This window comes from Coturnix japonica, chromosome 2, assembly GCF_001577835.2.
Source record: "Coturnix japonica isolate 7356 chromosome 2, Coturnix japonica 2.1, whole genome shotgun sequence".
Classification (NCBI taxonomy): Eukaryota; Metazoa; Chordata; class Aves; order Galliformes; family Phasianidae; genus Coturnix; species Coturnix japonica.
Genome location: NC_029517.1, coordinates 23,869,581 through 23,890,219, shown reverse-complemented (window position 1 = coordinate 23,890,219; position 20,639 = coordinate 23,869,581). Strand labels below are relative to the sequence as shown.

General features: G+C 35.4%; 1 protein-coding gene across 4 annotated transcripts in view; it reads right to left on the bottom strand.

Annotated features, from left to right (window-relative positions):
• PHF14 (PHD finger protein 14) overlaps window positions 1-20,639 on the bottom strand; it is a 170,403-nt gene that overhangs the window by 61,007 nt on the left and 88,757 nt on the right. For all 4 annotated transcript variants that reach the window (XM_015853575.2, XM_015853571.2, XM_015853573.2 and 1 more), the window contains exon 17: window positions 11,922-12,039. In XM_015853575.2, the coding sequence (XP_015709061.1) occupies window positions 11,922-12,039 (118 nt within the window). The remainder of the gene's footprint in view (window positions 1-11,921; window positions 12,040-20,639) is intronic.

Genomic DNA, 20,639 nt, shown 5'->3' with positions numbered 1-20,639 from the left:
TCCTCCAACCTGCTTCTGTCCCTCTCCCTTTCTGGACCCCATCCCAAAAAGTATCATCATTTACTTACAACTGGTAAGGCAGAGAACAAAAACATTTCTTCAAGGCTATGAAATATTTTAAAAGAAATTAATCCATCTCTGTTTGATCATGTATACAAAAATGTTTCTTATGTCCCCCTTTTAAGATCTCTATAAAATGTGCTGTTAAAAAAAAAAAAAAAAAAAAAAAAAGAAAAAAAAAAGAAGACAAAAAAATCTCCCAGTATCCTTTAACAAACTTCAAACAATTGTGTTATGAATCTCATTTTGCACATGCCCCTAAGTTATTCATTCATGCTGTTGAGCAAGTGCAGCAACTCAAGAATACTTCCAGGTAAGTTTAAGCTACTAATGAAAATACATACTCTTAATAATGCAAACATAGGGATGTTTTGTTCTGTCAGACTAAGCCACTCTGACAATGGGCTGTGTACTCAAATGGGAAGGAGCAGCCCAGTTTCAGAGGTGACATTAATCAGCCATCTTCTGCTGAGCCTGCAGGAATTGAAAGGTCAAACCCACTGCTGCTGCTTGAAGGCATCCTCAAAAAGGCCTGGAAATTCCTCATTCTTCTCTAATTAAGAACACCAAGAATGATATATGGAATGATGAGGCTAAATTAGCTCAAAATATAGATCTGACACCTTATTTTTAGGGGGCATATTTTCCTCTTTTTATCTTTTTAAAACAGAAATCTTTTGTTTTGTTTCTAATCTGTATTAAAAAACACACACCAAGACCCTCTTCAATATACTTCCTTAAGTAACATTGAAGACCAGGTTGTTTTAGCTAAAAACATTATGCACACAGTGCTTACACAAACATGCAAATTATATAATGTAATAACTGAACAGAATATATGTGTATTAAATTTTAGACTTTCTACCTTGAGACTACTGATATGCAGTTCCACAAAATCTCTTATTAAAATGGGAATGGAATAGCTTTTGTAGTCAACGAAACTAAAACACAAATACCTTTGATACAGCAAATGTAAGAGTGATTTTAATAGTCATTTCATGCCTAAATTACTCTCTTTTGATGTTGCTTCTTCACATCTCCATGAAACGTATATATCAAACATAAAAGTATTTATCCTTCTACTCTGAGGATAAACATCAGCCAGATCCCAGGCTTTGTATGAGAGAGAATGTTCTAAAATGCAAACGTGCTTCCTAAGTGCTGACACAGCCCCTCCTGAATCAGCTAGGACTACAAGGGCAGCATCAGCACAACCCGGAGAAGGTGGCACACACCACCCTGATGAATACGAACAAGACTACAGAAAGCACATGATGGAACAAATTAAATATGCCTGACATACATTATTGTGGGCAGTGGAGCACAGAGGAAATTCTTGAGTAGGATTGCAGAACTGATGAATTCAAAACAAAGCTATGTTTCATGAAACAAATTTTGGGCTTTGATGTAGTCCACTTTCAACAACTAACGAAACGCAACACAACTATCAGAAATAATGAACAATAAGCCCCAACTAGATGAAAGAACAGGGCTTTCCAAATCCTCCTTTCCCAATAAGTAAGCAAGCTGAAAGCACAAAGAGGCACTAGAATATTCAAGTAATGCATTTTCAAACAACATTCTGAAGTTAATATATTTTGAAATTAAAGTATTGACAAGTCTCATCAAAAGAATCATAAAATCATAGAATCACAAGGTTGGGAAGGACCTACAAGGTCATCTAGTCCAACCATCCTCCCATTAACATTGCTACCACAATGATCAAAAGATCAAAAAAGGTTGAAGACAATTACACAAGCAAATCCCAATACAATACACATAGAGAGCCAAGATGCACCATCACTGGCAGCTATTGTGATGCATAAGGAACAGTCCTTGTGCTGAGGATCAGCCAAACGTGTTGTACACGTTTCAGAACATCATTGCTTTGGCCATACAGTCTGCATGTCCATCTCCAGTTTTAGCGTCCCCTGAAAAGAACCCAGTTTGCATGCTCTTCAGACTGCACTGTAATGCAAACCAGAGCATTGCAACTGGCGGCAACTGGATGATTTGCTTCAAAAATGCATTCCTGATTTTAACCAAAATGGTAAGATAAATGGAAACTAAGATACCTGTGATTAAGATGCTAAAATGAGCTCACCAGTATGCAGAACCACCAGAATCTACTAATAGCAAAAGTTCAGAAGAAAAGCCAATTTATCTTAAAAGCCATCTTTAATCTTGTTAACCCTGGAATATTAGGTTTCCTTCCTTCTCCTGAGATTCACTACACTGAAAGCTCTGTGCGGTCTAAACCCTTCTTTATTTTTTCCCAAGTAATAAAAAGAGACAGACACATTTATACCTTTAATAACTTAGTTGCAGAAAAGGCTTGATTGCTTCCCTAAATTCACTGGTCATTCATTCAATAATCACTATGTGGACCCAAGATGACTTTCCTCTTCTGCTTGGCAGAGTTCGAAACCATATTTATCTAGAGATTATTTAATTCACTGTTCTTGAGCTGAGGCAGATTTCTTTGCATGGAAAAAAACGGATTCACTACGTAAAATGGCTCAAGGTATATTAACTATATTAACCGAGGAAAGAGACAACTTGTATTCTGAATACTGTTTTGTATCAAGGAGCTTCCCACAGGTTCTGCCTTTCCTGTACCCTGAAAGCACAAACAATAGGTCTGTAAGTCATTCCAGTGAGAGATTATGACAGATTAGTAAATCACATCTCCCATATCTCAAATGTTCTTTTTGTTTTGTTTTAATTTTCTCATAACTAGCTTTTAAATGTGGGTGATACTGATGATTTTTGTAAAAACCTTCAAAATGTTCCTTACCACGGGCAATAAGGAGAGCTATTTAGAATATCTTTTTGCTCTGAAGTTGCTCTGTTTTTTGCAAAAATTTCATCCTAAGCAAGCAGTGGAGACATTGATATTATGTACTTGCAGAAAACAAGAGGGCAAAATGAATATTCACTCAATACATAATATACCTGCAAACATTAATATCTGGTATGTATCCTTATTTATTGCACAGGACTGGTTACACATTTAACATCCATTATGTCAATTACTGTATCAATCTGCTGATGCCCTTCTAATTCCAAAAATAAACCTGCAGTGTGATTAACTCACTCTAAGCACACTTCTGAGCCTTCCATAAATACTGAGTTATCATGTTATTTCCTTTTTGACGCTTCTTTTCTGTGGCTATTTATACCACTTTTGGAATGATACCATCTGCCTGTCAGTCTTCAAGAGACTAGGAGCTAGAAGAAACCTTGATATCTACAGATTCCAAGGCTTTCCATTGGTATAAATATATTTTTTCCTCTGGTACAGTTCAATGCAGTTGAAATACACTTAAGACTTCTCAAACATGCTCAAAGGTGTTTCAAACCACTGAACCAGATAATAATTTTCAACTGTTACCAAAGACACATTTACAAAATCCAAGATAAACTTAATTGCTGCCAGAACTTATCAATGCAGTATGCATTTTAAAGGTTTTGTGAAAATCTTTTGAAAAGCTACCTTAAAATCCCACATAGTATTTGTGCACTTTCTTGGTAGAGCTAATTATAATGCTCTTGCGGTTATATTCCCACACAAGCTATTTGCTGAGCCAATTTTAAGAAGAAGGAACTTTTCTGCTACAGAATGCTAAAATTCAAGTGGTGAGGCACTCCTTAGCACAGAAAGAGGCTGACACAGCACAAATCAGAAATGCCCAGCTGTCTTCTGCAAAATGTGATTAAATGTGGCTGGCACTACAAGAATCTCTATTTGAGAATGGCAACAACCTCACAACCACTATCTAACACTACCACAAAAAGCAAATCTTGACTCTGCTAAAATTCATTACTTGCTTAGCACTTCATAAAATGGCATTTTTTTGGTAGTTTTTTTTTGTGTGTTTACCCCCCCCTTCACTCCCATCTCCTTTCTCTCTCCTGATTCAATATGACTGGATTTCGTACTGGCAGTATTAGTGATTTATACTGATGAGTGACACGTTACTTAAAGTGGCATACATGGCTGCACTTCTTTGAAAGCCTTTAAAATAAAATCAGTCTTGAGAGTAAACATGAGTAGGCAATTAGGAAACTACAATACAATGTTCAGATCCTATCCAGAGCCTAACAATTAAAGATCTAATTCTTCCTCTAACATACAGGATTTGATTACAGGTGCTAAGTTAATTTTCAGGGTAATAAAGTTGAAACTAGTTGTGAGGAATCAAGATACATAATTCTTCTCTAATTACATACTTTCTAATTCTGTGTAAGACATAAGGTAAGAAATATACATAAAAGGCTTTCAGCAGCAACAGAACTCTACTTGGCAAAATTAGAGTGGATGGGGATGTCATCGTAATCCAGGATTCCTTTTCTCTGTTTTGTAATTGTGAAGTACACACCCTTTGCTATTTTCTGTTGACAGTCTACAATTCTTGAATGAACATTCAAATTATAAAATATTATGTACACTGCATATGCTTTTACTACAGCCCTCCTGGCATCTTGTCATCAAAGCCAAAAATTTAAGCAATCTTCGACTGGCTTGTTAACAGAATAGCAATGGTCAATTACAATTTATTGGTAAATCTGTTGATGACACCATTGTCAGTACAAAGCCCCTATAAATACTTTAAAGGCTCTGTCATTATTTTTTGAATACGACAGTAAGTTAACTTAAAATCTTTTGGCAGCTAAAATTTGATGACTTTCACAAGCTTCTATTTTCCTTCTCTTACTTCATTTAGAAAGGAATGTAAAACTGAGCAAACCTGGATTAAAACTGCTATCTCCACATTGTTTACATTTCTGTGTATTACCTTCAGTTACAGTCACACAATCACAATGCTGCTCAACAGCTGTAGATATCTTGAGATTATTTTTCAAAAGCACAAACAATAAAATAACAAGAAGAATCCCTCCTGCCTTTGTCAGTCAGTACTCTTCCATCAGCCTTCTCATGTACTTTGAAAGCATGCACACCAGAGAGCAGTTGTAAAACCTTCTTATGCTGAGGTGCTGCTCAGTGTTGAAAATGTATTCTCACTTTTTTTTCTTTAATTCTCTTATGATGAGTTAGCATAAAACTAGGTTTAGTGGCTTTATAGACACAATGCTAGCTGCTTTTTGGATTTTACCAATTGCAGATAGGTCCCAGCTTAGACTCCTTGCCACTCAGTAGAGTGGTAGTAAGCGACTTAGGCTGTAAATTCATTTTGTCATGGCTTAGGAAGTGTAAGCCATAATTCAGTAGAAAAGCTATTTCCCAGATAAGCCATAATTGTAAGCAGATTTTGTTAGAAGCATAACCTAAAAAAGGTAAGGGGGAGCAGCGGTGTTTCTAACAGCTGCCCAGTGACGAGATTTTCTTTCCTAAATCATTACTTTATGCTAGATAATATTTATTTTACCAAAACTAAACCGTATCTAAAGTAGAGTTTTAAATGCTTAAACAGTAGATTGTGTTTATTCAGATTAGAAGCATTAAAAGTGTATCACTATACTGCGTGGTTCAAGTTACTAAGCTTGGCACTTCACTAGTACCAGGAACCTTTTAAATTATACATGAAAAAGGCCTAGGTTGGAAGGGACCTAAAGGGCCATTTAGTGGCAACCACCCTGCTATGGGTAGAGCTGCCACCCACCAGTGAAGGCTGCCAAGGGCCCCATCCAACCTGGCCTTGAACACCTCCAGAGATGGAGCACCCACAGCTTCTCCGAGGACCCTGTGCCTCACCACCCTCTGAGTGAAAAAGTAGAAATCTCTTTTGTATTTGGAAGAACCACATGTCATCAATTTCTGGCTGGTATTAGATCTACTGACCTCTGTGTAACCACTCAAAAGGAGGTTTGTTCAGAGAAGGTTAAGAAAAAGACAATGCTGTATGTAGCATATTGCCCATTTTTCACAAGACCTTTTGGTTACAGTTAAGCTGAACCCGGTAGGAAGCACAAGCACTGGAAGTCCAAGATGAGGCATCCAGTGGCATGGGGTGTTTGGAACTGGTTGAACTGATTTTGTTGTGGAGAAGAATTCAAATAAACATCCATTCCAAATGTATTTCACAGTGCTTTTTTTTCCTTCATTATAAAAACCTAAGCTTCCTACATACACTTTAAGAATCTTCTGGCAACTGAGTGTATCTGATTATTTGGATTCATCTGCGGATTTAATACCAACTAACTCTATCCTGAGCTTATCCTCTCTATATAAATCAAGCTTCATCTTAAGTTAATTTCAAGGTTGATTATTTTTGGAACATTTTATGGTATAAATTATTCAATAGATAGATCTTTTGTATTTATTTGCCAAAAAATAACAGAGGTTGAGCCAATTCATTTTTCTAAATATGATACCCGGGTAGCGAATGCTAGAACACACTTGGCAGTATTAACAAGCCAGCTGATAAGAACTGCTCTACACTGCAATTTGACCTTTTCGTTGTTCCTTGGACTGTCTGGACAGTCAAAATTCTTCCTGTGACAAGGTTTGGCATTAGCAAACTTCATAGAACAGCACTACTAACGATTCACACAGTCTTAACATTTGGATACATTTTTCTTGTCTCATTTCATGACACTCATTCAGTGGTGTCCAAGGCTTTATGGCTCCTCACGAATCTGTGAAAACAAGGACTTCAATGCCTTAGACACAATGTAACTGAGTATTTTCCAGCATATATATACATATAAATATATATGTTTGTATAGCTTTTATCATATGACAGTACATGTCTCAAGCTGATTTATGTAGCATAACTCAACTCTACTCAAAAAGTTTTAAAATATATGAACAAATACAAAAATGTTTGACTGTACCGCCCTTGATTGACTCACAGGAAAACAGGTCATAATATCCACACCCATTAGAAGTGAAAATAGATTCCACCTTTTCAAACGTGGTCACTTACAGCATGCAATTCACCCTTCTGTAATATTGACTTAAGCCTGAAAATTGTTGCATAAAGCATAACAGAAAAATTCAATTTATGTTCGCCTTCTACCAGCTAGCAGAATTGTTAGCAGTATTCATTTTCCAGGTGCAGTGATGTTTGCCGTGGTGGCTGAACATTTTCTTGTATGTAGTGTTCTCACAAGAAGGTGCACTGACTAAATTTGGGTCACAGCTTCTTTACAATCACTGCAGTCACCCTTGTAAAAAAATGCAATTAAAAAAAAGTTTCAATTAACACAAAGGAACTTTAATAATAAATATTTTAATGTGTATTTTTTGAAATATATATTTTAAAGATAACTACTTTTGCACTGAGTGATTCCTGCAAAAGTACTATAAAACATATTTAAGACATGGAGCACAAATATAACATTACCAGTCTGCCAACCTCACCTTTTATCCTCAAATAGTGTTTTCTTGTATATATAAGGCTTTAAAAGCTTTTCCATTTTAAAAACATTTCCACTTTCTTAGAAATGTATAGTTCTGAACGTTTGTAAATGCCTGGATAAAGTCTGTCCTTGTAACGCTGATTCCATCATCTTCTATGAGTACTCAAGCAAACAGAATCCCACTCAGACTAATCCCTTTGCTAATCTAAATTGTTTAGCCCCTGTAGTCCATGGATAGGAAAAGGCAGTTCCAGAAAACCATTCATCCCAATTTAAGGAAAATGTCTAAAATAAGGGCACAGTAATGGCATTTTACAACCGGGGAGTTAAGGCACAGGGATTAAATCATTAAAAATTCCAATAAATTTGTTACTCAGTTGCAATAATCCAGATCACATCATTCATTGTGATGACTTGGAAACCCAGATTACACCACCACCAACTGCCACTCTGAATTCAGCATTTTTGCACGTTAAGCCAAAGGATCCAAGTGAAGCAGCAGCAAATGAAGAGAGAAAAAAAAATACTAAACATCTAAAAATACTTATTTGGTCTAACATGCACAGGAGCTTGGGGTGAGAGAAGGGTAAAATCCAGTCTTCCAGTCACAGCTCAACTACTTCATACATAAAGGAAATCTTTCTTTTTTCTGTCCCTGAAATGGTCCTTTTTGTTTCTATGTCTTGCAGAACCTGAAGACAGTATTTTCTTCTAACATTCAACCCAAATAATTCTCTTTCAGTGACCCCCAAAAGCTAAATGGGATAAGGCAGAGGTCCTATAGAAAAAAATAACAATAGCAGTGTGAACTTACTAACGGCTATAAATTTATGCACAGCCAGAAGAAGAATGCAGTGCTGCATGCAACCTTAATTTGAGCATTTCCTACATTCTGAAAGCTTGACTTTTTATTTACATATTTTACTTTTTTTTTTTTTTTTTCTGATCAAATTAAGAGATTTGAAAGCCAGATATGCTGCTGCTTTGCTACTAAGTAAAAGTGTCTACAAATGCTTTCCAACAAGAAAGGTGTACAGAAAATACTACTTGCCAGGGCTTGGTATATCATGGATTTGTAGCTCCAGACAATATTTACTGAGGGTTTTAGATGAAAATTCTATGCACATACTCTCACAATTTATTTTCACTGAAAAAACGCAATACCGTAAGATGAAATAAAAGCAAACTGAACAGAAGTCTACAAGCAAGGCAGCTGATCTTGCAGCACTCAAATAATGACCTGACATGTACACTCTGCAGCTTTTTGCAAAATTGATTGTACACAAATACGAACAGATAGAAACCAAAGAAGTCAATGACTATGGTCATTGTAAATAGCATGATATATTTTTAAAGTTTTTTGCTGCCTTGGTACTTTGCAAAATTTGGAAATTGAAAGAGATACTTCAAACAGTATTTTTTAAAAGGAAGGCAATAGAAAGGATTCTTAAATTCCATATCTAGTAACAATGAGACCCCATAACGAGCCCTTAAATCACGTCATAAACACATGGGCAGGCCACATTAATTTCTACTGAATGTTACATCATAATAATAAAGAACTACATTTGTATTATTGGTTAGTATCAAATTAAACTTTTAATGTTCTATTTTTATTTTGAATATCAGTATTTGAAACTATCATGCTATCTACGATTTAGAGTGCTGTCTGACAATACTTAAAACACTCCATAACACACCAGGCAGATGGATGATGTATTAGAAATGGAGAGCCTATAGGTTCACTTCAGCTTTCATGCGATGCAACAAAATCTACAAGGCCTTTGAGATGAGAGAGCTTGTCAGATTTTAGTAGTGAGCTTCACCCATTCTATAAAGTGACAGTAAGTATTACCAGCAGAAAAGCCATTGCCCCCATGCCCTACACCCTTCTCCGCCTGTCTGTTGTTTGACAGGAAGGGTAATATGGGAATTCATCCTCCATGCTGGTGGAAGAACTGACACAACTGCTGTCCTGTGACTTGTATGAGCAAAATAGAAGGAGCACGTCCACACTTGTGATAGATGGCAATGTAAAGCGCATGTTTATTATCACTACACTACATCTCTTACACTATGGACCATCAACAAGTGTTTAGTAAAACCTGAAAATAAAAATGCATTATTTGCATTTTTGCACTTCCCAAACACATAAAATTAAAAATTGTAATTGTAAGTAAAAATCCATTAAACCACGACACGCTATGCGCTATTGCCTCTCTTCATTGAATTAGCGTAATTTACTTACCAGTTGTTTCCAAGGGCCAGGACTGCTGCAGAAGACATCACTGCAGAATTTTAAAACATACACTAACAGTGATTTAAATTGGATCACAACAGATGAAAAACACTGAAGAAATGAAAACTAAACAATAGTCTTCTTGGCAAAAGCTGGAAATTCAATCCTATTTTGCTGCTATAATCCGTACTAGAAACTACACTGTGACATACCAAAAATTGGATTTAGTAAGTGACTGAGAGATTGAAACTGCTGGGAGCTCAAGCTTGCAATTCCTCCATAGGTCAGGCAGAGTGCAGCAAACAAGCAACCTTCTCTACAGCTTCTCTCTCCCTATCTCTAAGTACACAGCCGAGGACTACTCCCTCTAGTAAGGGGCAGAAAAAGCCTCATCAAATTGCAATAGGTAACAGAGTAGGAAAACCACATAGAAAACTGAATGCAAAAATGATGAAGCACATAAAGAAAGCCCTAACCTTCTAAAACGCTGTTTGCCTTAAGGAAGGTTTGCAACAAGTGTAACTCAACACTAAAGTGTTTGAATATGTAACACATTATAGAATAAAAAGACTTTAAAACGGGAGAGAAAAATGCAGCTTTTTCAGAGAATTTTTCTGTACAGCATTGTGAAAAAGCAATGTGAATGTGGCTACCGAAAACCACAAGGAGTCCTCATAAGACAATTTTTCATCACCTTTCAAATACATTTCCATTCAAATACCATTCGAATTGCTTAAATTTGAAAGTGCAAATGACTTTATTATTTAAATATACTCATTTAGAAGTCTATGGAATGAAAATCAGATACACTAACAAGCTTTTTTTGTTGTTGTTGTTGCTTTAATTTGTATCACTAACATAATACAAAATACATTGTCAATCTAACAATAACTTTGTTTACTCTTCAGAACACTGTGGTTTTCAATTTAAAATTAATGCATGCCCTGCACTAAAATGATGTCAATCATACTTAATTTACACAATAAAGTATTTTATATTATCTGGTACATAGCTTTCTAATCTCCTGAAGAAGAAAAAGCATTTAGAAGTTACAAACTCTGCTTTTTTTGAGTTTGTTTACTCAAAAGAAGTCAAGGAAATTGGAGACAGAAATTTTAATTAACGTTACCAACGACCCATTTTAGTTTAAGCAGGTGACAAAACTTCAATAATTTCAAGTCACTCTTGGAAAGTCCATTCCATGTAAGTGGTATCCAAGAAAGACTGCTTGATGTCCAAAATGCAGTGGACAGCTAATTCCCGATGGCTGTCTTCATATTTCCTTACAGAAGAATTAAATTAACTCCCCCACCACGCAAAACTGAGAACCATTTCCTCCCAGTTGCAAGTCAAAAACTATATTTGTACATTTGGTATCTGCTTCTTTAGAGCAACATCCACATATGCCAACACATAACTTATGACAGAACCTCTGCATAACTGCATCCTTTTGGTTTGTACTCAAACCAACAAAACTTTGATGCACCAGATGAATTAGTAAACCCAGTTTTAAAAATTAAGTACATAGAGTCTCTTTGCAGGTTACAGTGATGACAGAAGAGAATGCCAGTACTATGGAAACTTCTGTACAGGAATGCAAAGACGTACATCTTTATTTTTTAGTAAGTTAGAAGAGTACTTTTTCCATCTATACTACTAAAGGGTACAATCTAAATCTATGTCAGAAATTTAATTCTGACTTTAAAATGTTATATTTGATAAAAGTGTACTCACCAATAGTTTAGTATTTTACTGGTTTTCTTGTAAGCTTTATTATCAGTTTCTACTAGTTTACGATCACTAGTTTACTATTAAGAACTTTCACAATTTTTACCACTAATGGAAGAAACAAACAAACAAAACCCACTAAAATCAACATATTTATTCAATTAAACCATCTTCATTAATTCTGACAAAGGTATATATTCTATCTCTGTTCTTAGAGGTTTTTGTACTATACTAATCCAAAAGTACTTTCACTTGCCTGTAATATTACCAATCTTGATACAGTTATACTTATTCACCAATACTTATACTGAAATAGTATACTTATTCACTCTTTTCTCAGAGAGAACACTGTAATATGAAGAGAAAACATGTAACTCAGATAATAAAATTCTCTTTATTATTTTCATTTTTCATACATTCCATTTTTTTTTTTTAACCTGTTTTACAGAGAATCTGAAATCATTATTTTATGACCACCTGCTTTTCAAAGCAGATCAATTTAAAGCATTTCAATAAAAGGTGTGAGATGATTAAAACTCCAACTACTTCACAGGATGAATCAACTTACTTTGGAAGATGTAGAGTCACATTCCTGACAAATCCATCCGTAGCCAGTTTGCTTTGGAGACTTTTTCAAGGGAGGGTCTAGACAGCCAAAATGGTAACAGAGTCTGCATTCATCGCATCTGTGAAAGAAAATAAATATATCTATGTATATATATATTGTATCTTTGTATTATTTTACACTGAGATTCCCTGCAATTCTCAATGCAAGCTTCTTTGATCCATTATCATGGTACAGAAAGTACATTTTCTACAAGTGTAATTTTCAAATGCCAAGTATGTTTTGCTAAATTTGGAATATTCCAATGCAGACACTCGTGCATCATCTTCATCGCAATCTTATATAAAGGATATTATTCAAGAGAGTTGCTAATTAAAGAATATAGCCAGTTCATTTTTGTCATTTATTCAGGTATTTTTTCTTAAACAAAGGCAATATTGATTTTTAATAGTCATTTCACTTATCTGTTTTTACAAGGCAAACAGTGAAGCACTCACACATTCAATAATTCAAGTATAACTTACAGCTATAAATTAGGTATTTTAAACTGTAACTATGTAGTTCATAAATAAGGGCATAACACATTTTCTGATTCTCCTTCAATGTGCTGGAGAAGGATGACTATTTAAAATGGCTGTGATCTTCCACTGTGATCTTTCATTTATAAAACTGCCCTATGTATAAATAACACTTAAAAAAAAAAAAATCAATCTTTTTGTTACTGTTTTGTACCACGTTTAGTCCAGATGTGAAGCTCAAAACAAATATAAATATTGTCATTTCCTTGCTCAACTATTCATAATGTACCGAGACTTTGAATAAAAGACAAGGTAAATAATAAAAAAGTAAGAAATAAAGACTTCAGAATTAGAATCTCTAAGAATTCCCTTGCATTTTCTTTCTCTGCTTCCCTTGCAACCAATTTTTTCACTACAAAACATGGAAAATATCTGAAAACTGCAGTAAGAGTATGGCATGCCCACCATCAGATAGAAGACAAAGGCGTCATAATTATCAACAAAGATAAAAAGCACTGCATCACAGAAGGACTCAAGTAATGGAACACCTTGCTGTATTAACAGAACAAAATACACAAGTGACTTTTATCCTGGAATTAGTCTCCGCATAAAAGAGAAGTAACTGTTTTATGATGACAATTACATTATCTAAGTAGTTACGTTTGTCCTTGTTGTCAAATCTGTTTTTGCTTGGGAAGCTATCTGTTTTCACACATCGTACATAAGTCATGAGCACTGGTGAAGGCCCTGTTTGTACTGTTTTTGCTAGAAGGAATTTGAAACAAACCTGTAGGCACTGTACAAGTTTGCAATGACACAGTTTATGTATTTTTAAAAATGGGAAATAACACAGTATGAAGTATATCCTTTGGATTATTTAGTAATAATGTAATTCTAATTTCAGGACAAAGATCACACTGAAAACTTAAGCAAGAAAATCATTCTGTTCAGTTCTAATCTAGAAGTAAACTATTTAAATATGTAAGTAGTTTTATTTCTTCTTAAAATGACAGAAGGGTTGAACTGGAGATAAGATTATACTCATTACCTTAACGGCATATGCAATCTTCAACTAAAGACAAAACTTCCTTTCAGCTCCAATGTTCTTTCATTTATAAAGAAATACATTTTTCCTAACCTATTTAATTCTTATAATCCTGTCCAGTTAAGTACTTGCACTTGAGCAGTGCTCATCAAAGCTCTCAAGTTTCCCTTCTAGTTTGGGATCCTCTAAGTAACATAAAGACTCACACTATTTTTGATGAGCATGGAGTATTTCTGTTTAATCCTAAAGAACTACATCTGGCTACATCAAACACTAGCAATTTAGGTTGCATTTTTTTCTAAGGCAATTGCCTATACAAAGAACTGTTACATATTATGTTCAACAGAAGCTGTTTCCCCTTCAGAATTACGCTTATAATTGAATGCCACCTTTCAATGTGAAAATAAAATTTGGTACCTAGAAAGTGGTATTTCCTAACTTCACCTTCAGCCACATTTCCGAAGTATGCTGAGGAGACAGAAAAGGCTGGGCTGAAATAACCAGAATGTGGTGAAAGTAAATGCAAAAGCCCCATTAAAACTGAGTGTTTTTAATTTATATCATTACTTTCATTACTTTTTGCATTTTCCGAGAATGAGTTAACAGCTATGAAAATGTACGGATACTAAGTAGCTTTCAGATACTAGATAGCTACTATCCACATTTGCACAGCTGAGAAAATGCAAACAACAAAGCATTCTCAAAATATAAAATGTTGCATGGCTAAAAATGAGACTATGTCAAATATTTTGAAACAGTTTCTTCATATTGCTTTTTATTGGAATATCAATTCTGTATTGATGAATACAATTTCACAGAACCTGAAGTTCCTAGAGCATGATGCTGGGAAGACTGGATGAATACAGGCTGTGCTGTGGTTATAGATGACGAGCTAGCTGCCTGGAGAGCCTGTTCACTGACACTGAGTTGGGACAAAAGGTGAAGCTTAAACACATCTTAGTACAGAGAACAAAACTGGTATTCATAACTCGTAATCCCAGAAGAAAACCTTAAGCCCATATTAAAAAACAGCAGTAGTAAACTAAGGCTACGCCTTGAAGAAAATACTACTGTGTTCTTTCATCTAGAAACATAAAACAACAGAAAATCCACTGTCAGATTCAGAAAATAAGAAACACACACAAAATAAAGAGCACTTTCCAACTACATTAGAGCTTGAAATTGCTGGGTCACGAAAAGTGTCACACTGACAGCCTCACAGTCTTTCAGCAGATGTGCTCATAGATCAGTCACAACTTGGACACTTACAGAACAACGGAGCTAAACCATGTTGCCATTTACAAATACCGTCCACTTCCATCCTGGTAACAGAGTCAGTTTTAAACTATCAGGGAAAAACGGCACAAAACAAAGAAACTCTTCAGCTTCTTCCACTTTAAAAAAATCAAGCTAAAATTGTTATCTTTGAAGATTCAAGGTCACATTTCCAAAACTGCCCTTAAAATAGCAAATGTTACTTACGGATATTTTTTTTGGTCATTGTTAAGTCTATAATGTATAACTGCAATTAAATGCCCGGTCATTTTCAGTTGTCTGGCTAGCAAATGAATTTAAAACTTGAAAATGAAAATCAGAGCTCCACACAAATATAAGCTAAACTAATCTTTTAAATTATCTTTAACTGACAGATAATTGCTTACTATCAATGTTTTAACAAGCCTGAAATCACTTTATGCATCAAAATTAGAAATTGTTGTATTTCTCATTCCAGCAATTAATTAGGATAGATATATGCCCACTACATGACAAGAAAATGGAGTCTGGAGAAATGCAGTGCATTAAGTTAACAAATTAAATAATAATAAAGGAAAATATTTTTCACTTTTAAAATACAGAATGCAGGTCAGCTACATCTTCACAGCAAGAAAGCCTGATTAAGCATTTCTATACCTGAAATATGTCTGCTTTGTTCTTTAATAAAGTGATCTCCATCTGTTCATGCCCTTGGATTTTTTTATTATTTTAGGCAGTACAGCTGGCTGTGCTCAAGCCCAACATAACTCTGTTTTCCTGTTATAATTAACTAATTATCCTCTAATCAATACTGTAGATACCGATTTTACAATGTAAATGAGATAAATGAGATAATGGCTGGAGTCAATCTCATTTTATTTACAAAGCTTAACACACATATCCAATTTCATCACACTGCATCTACCTACACAGGAATGAGTCTTATCAGCTGGGCTGCAGAAATCTTCATGGGAGCACTGTGCTTTTACAGAGCAACAGCAAATGGAAAACCTGCCCATCACTGGCATGTGTCTAAGTCACTGGTTAATATATAACACCAAAAAGAGCTGACTCAGCTAGAGTGAATAAACTTATTTTGTATTCACAAGACAGCATCACCCATCTATAGTTGCAAAAGTAATTACCTGCATGTCCCTGAAACACAACATTAAGAAGCTAATCTCTAAATACAACTTCACAAATATGCTTCAGAGACTACAGAAAATCCTTCATATATGTGCACATCACTGAACACTGTCTGCAGTGTCATGCCAAAAAGTACTATACTGATCAAAATACAAAACAGATGACAAACAAAACCTATTCATCACAACAGCTTAGAAAAATACATTATTGACAAATCACCATCATCATTAGAGAACTTGTCATTTAAGAGTTACTCCAGCAAAATGAGAAATAATTAGACCAAAATTAGGAGCAATCTCATCCAGAATTTTTAAACTCTCAGAACTACAGTGGGTTGGGCGTGCCCTAAACTCTCCAATAGTGGGGCAGATGCAACACAAAGGCTAATCCAGCATACGGCTGCATTTGACATAATTACTGCTACATATCCTTCATATCCTTCCCTGTTGGCTTGTGCTTGACCTCATTTCTGACTGAAGGCTCTGAAGACCTGAGGAGCAGATGTTCCCTCTCAGGCACAGGTCTTCTGGTCCCTTTAACTCCTCAGTGCTCAAGTGTTGGGCCACTGAGATTGCAGACAGCTGGAGACAAATACAGAGTCCACTTCAGACTGTAGCACATTCTTGTGTTCAGACAAACATTTTAGATAAATCTATGACAGTTTAAGGCACTGTTTCTTTTTAGTGGTTTTATGACAAACATGATGGACAGGAGGTCCCTTCCAACCTAAAACATTCTGTGATTCTGAATATGTAAGCATTACAAAAAAGATCAAAGTAAGCTCAAGTGAGTTCAAACCACCAAACCCAAGGTGAGGACTTCAGGCTGAAGCCGGTAAGCAGTGCTTCCATTATACCTTAACTGTAATGGGAACAACAGACAAATTCTGGGTGGCAGAAGTGAGTACTAACAAGGAGGTTATAACAGAAAATCCTACATGTGATGTCAAAGAAGTTTCCAGTGCCCTTATTTAAAGAATAAATTAATAAAAAATCTAATGGTAATGTACCTCTACAGCCGTACATTTATTGCAGCTATTAATACATACTACTACTTCTCCACTGAGGGAAGGCACTCAAAACATTTCTGTATTACGAAATATGTGCAAAGCATTCTTCCTTTTAGCTTTCTCTTCTGACACCTCTTAAAACAAAGAGAAGCCATTTCAAGACTTCATATCTTACCCTGCCACTCTACTCCGAACTCTTCAATTCAGCTTCATGGATCATGACAGAAACTGCTTTCACTTTGCTGTGACACAATATAGATCAAACATGAAGGAAAAGAGACACTGTGCTCTCATTAATACTCTTATTTCAAATACAAGGTCCAGATCCTTCACAACTCTTGCTTTCAGACTGAACAGGCAAGAGAAGTTTAAGAAAAACAAAACAAAAAAAAATCCCTCGCCTACCAATGGCATAAAAGCATAATATGGATGGTCAAGTCATCTTGCAGTTTCTGGTCTACAGTTATAAGAAATAATTAGCATCAGAGCAAGTTAGGACAGTCCTCTCACATAGACCAATAAAGCTCTAGGTGACTTTAGCATCTGCCATGTGGCAGATTCCAGCACTGAAATGATTGTACATGCACTGAATGCTGAACATAAAACAGGATGTAGCTCAGAGATACAGCCACATGCAACATATGAAATGGTTATTTTGAACAGTTGTCTGTCTCCAAAGATGCTGCAGATTCAACTGGATATAATTCTGAGGACTGACCTCAGTAGTCAGTCTTCCTTTGAGTGGGCAGTTAGGTCAGATGCCCTAAATTTATTTAGGATTCTATTTTCTATTTTTCTATTTTATATATGTTTTGACTTGAAGTAAACAAAATACTCTTTCTGGGAAAGGAAATGATTGTAATATTACGCATGATAACTGAAAGCCACTATCAAATTTCTATTATATTAGGTACAATGCAGTTGTATTAAAACAAAAATTCTAAATTGCAGAGAATGTAACAGTAGATGGAATTCTCTTCAGCAGAATGTTACTCTCTTCTGTTACACCCCAAAGCGAGAGGGGGCATGGCTATTGCAGACAGGTGAGAGAATACACCTGAAGCAGGATGATTAGTACATTCTCCCTCTTACATATATATGTAAGAAGAATGTACTAATCATCCTGCTTCAGGTGTATTCTCTCACCTGTCTGCAATAGCCATGCCCCCTCTCGCTTTGTAAGAAACAGAATATATACATATGCCCCCTACTGAATACAGTTTTTGGACAAAATGTCTTCACAGAACAGGACATGTTTACAGGCCCTCAGCTGATAGAAGTTTCAGGATAAAGTACCCCCAGATGATTTGGGTGTGGGAAACTGCATACTGATCTCTAGTTTACTTATATTTTTGTCCATACCCTCAAGGGCATTAATAAAATGTATTTTTTCTCCTTACCACACAATAATCTTGCTGCAAAACCCTCACACACTTAGAGGATCTGTGTTATACTTTTCAGTAACTCCTATATTACATGAGATTTTAAGCAAATCCTGTATTTATCACTAGTTATAATATATAACAGCATGAGTTTCTATGGCTCTGAAAGTCAGGAGAAAGTTCTACTTCAAAGCAAAAAGCTAAATGAAACATTCTACCTATGAATTCAGAAGGAAAAAATAGCACTTCATGTTGCTTCTACTCCCCTTCTGCTTGAGATGCTTATCATTAGGTAACCTAAGTATTGAATATTTCATTTTAACAGTACTGATGAAGTGTCATCAATAATAACTGAGTGAAAGAAAATAAGCATTATCTGGCACAGATTTCTGTAGCTAAATTTATGATACTAAACCCAGAAATTCCACCTTGCCTACTTGCTTTTTAATATTAAAATGAACAGAAACAAACCAAACAAAACCAACATAAAATCCAAAAACAATTACTATTTATGGGTAAGGACAGACTCTGAACTAGCTGCATATAAGACACTTATTCTATGTAAATCTAGATGTTTTCTGAATTGTCAGCAATTCATTTATGTCATGAAGCTTAGTTCACAAACAGTCATTTACACGAATGCTATAAAGAAACTTTATTTACTATACCTGTAAGTGAACAGCTTCCTTTCAGCATGAAGTGTTCACTTCTCTTTCTCTCATAGTACTTCAATACTACAAAACACAAGGCTTCATTAAATTATTTTGCAAAATAACTAAGGGCCCACTTATATAAGAGGAAACACTACATAAAACACTATATTAGGTGTGATTTTATTTCTGTTAATATTGTACAACTACTATATAGAGCTTATACTGAAAGATTTTTATGTTCTAATTAAGTATTCCTGTGAAGACAGTTCCTTGGACACGCATTAAGATAACGTTAGTCAAATTACTGCCCCCCCAAATGTGCAAAATACTTTCTTCTTTGGAAAGAACAAGAAATTCTGACAAGAATTACTTCCACTAACAAATAATACTGGACTGCAGCTGTGGTGCCATTCTCAAGGGTTCAGACTACACTTAGTTAAACTGAATGGTGCACTGTGAAATGCAACTGAAACCTCATTACAGATGTGAAGATTGCCAACACTTGTTTCAAAAGGTGAAATATTGAGTGCTAACATCTGGCTTTCCAGAAAAAGAGAGGCAAATGATGTGAAGAATCATAAGATGATAAAAGAAAGATTAAAAACTAACCTAATGTCAGAAGAAAGACCCAAAGAAAGCAAGCAATCCTATTACAGACACTCTACTGGAGGACAAACATATAAAATACAGCTGGAAATCCCCTTGGGGTTAACAAGCATGCCCAAGAGTAACAACAACATCAACATTTATAAAATACCTAAGCCTGGCCTTAAAAGCCTTCAACAGCTGAATTTATTTAACTTTCCTCACCCTGCAATTAGATGCAATCAATGCAAATTCTTTCTATCGCTTTTCTAAGTCGTCTTGCTAAAAAATCTAACCAGACTTGAAGGACAACTTTATTTTCCCCTTCTTTGCAGCAACTTCTGCTTTCATCTCTTTTATCTAGCATGGATCGCCCCATCCTTGCTAAATTAAAGAAATCCAAATATTTTAAGCTTTCCTCTTCACTTAGGTCTCTTGTAGTCTGCTCATTGTTCAGTCTGTTTTCCTTGGCCTTTCTTTACTTCTCTTGCTGAGGTAGACAGCACATACTAGCTGAGCCGTTTTCAAGGCTGCTATACCAATCTGAGCAATGGGGAGTACTTTCATATGTTAAGCATATTGAAACAACCCTCTTCACAGAATCAGATTGATTCAAAGAATTAGTTTGTGATCCAAAATTATCCATTCCTTCATTTTTGGAGGCCCACCCCCTAAATATTTATCTTTGTAAGATAACTGCACTAAATAGTGATTTGCCCATCTTTTCTCCATGGTATATTTTTCTAGATGGTTTCTTAAAACTTCATTTTAAATTCTAGCCTCATAGTTCCTCAAATCACCTTGGTGTCACTTGCAAACATAACCAAACTCTTTATTACAACACCTAACACATTAAAGCAAAACTTAATAAAAATATAGGAACACAATTCGGGAGAGGACTTAGTGGAATCCAGTGAATGGAACATGGCTCTAATTTGACAGTGAGCCCACAGCTACTAGTCTGCTTTCCTGATAAGCCACATATTTCATTGTAGCTTAATTAACAGAATATTTCCCTTGCTTACTTACCAGATCACACAAAAAACATTTTCAAAGTCTTACTAAAGCCAGGCTGTGAGGCATTTATCATTCTCTCCTTCAACAATGCTTGTAATAATATTACTTTAAT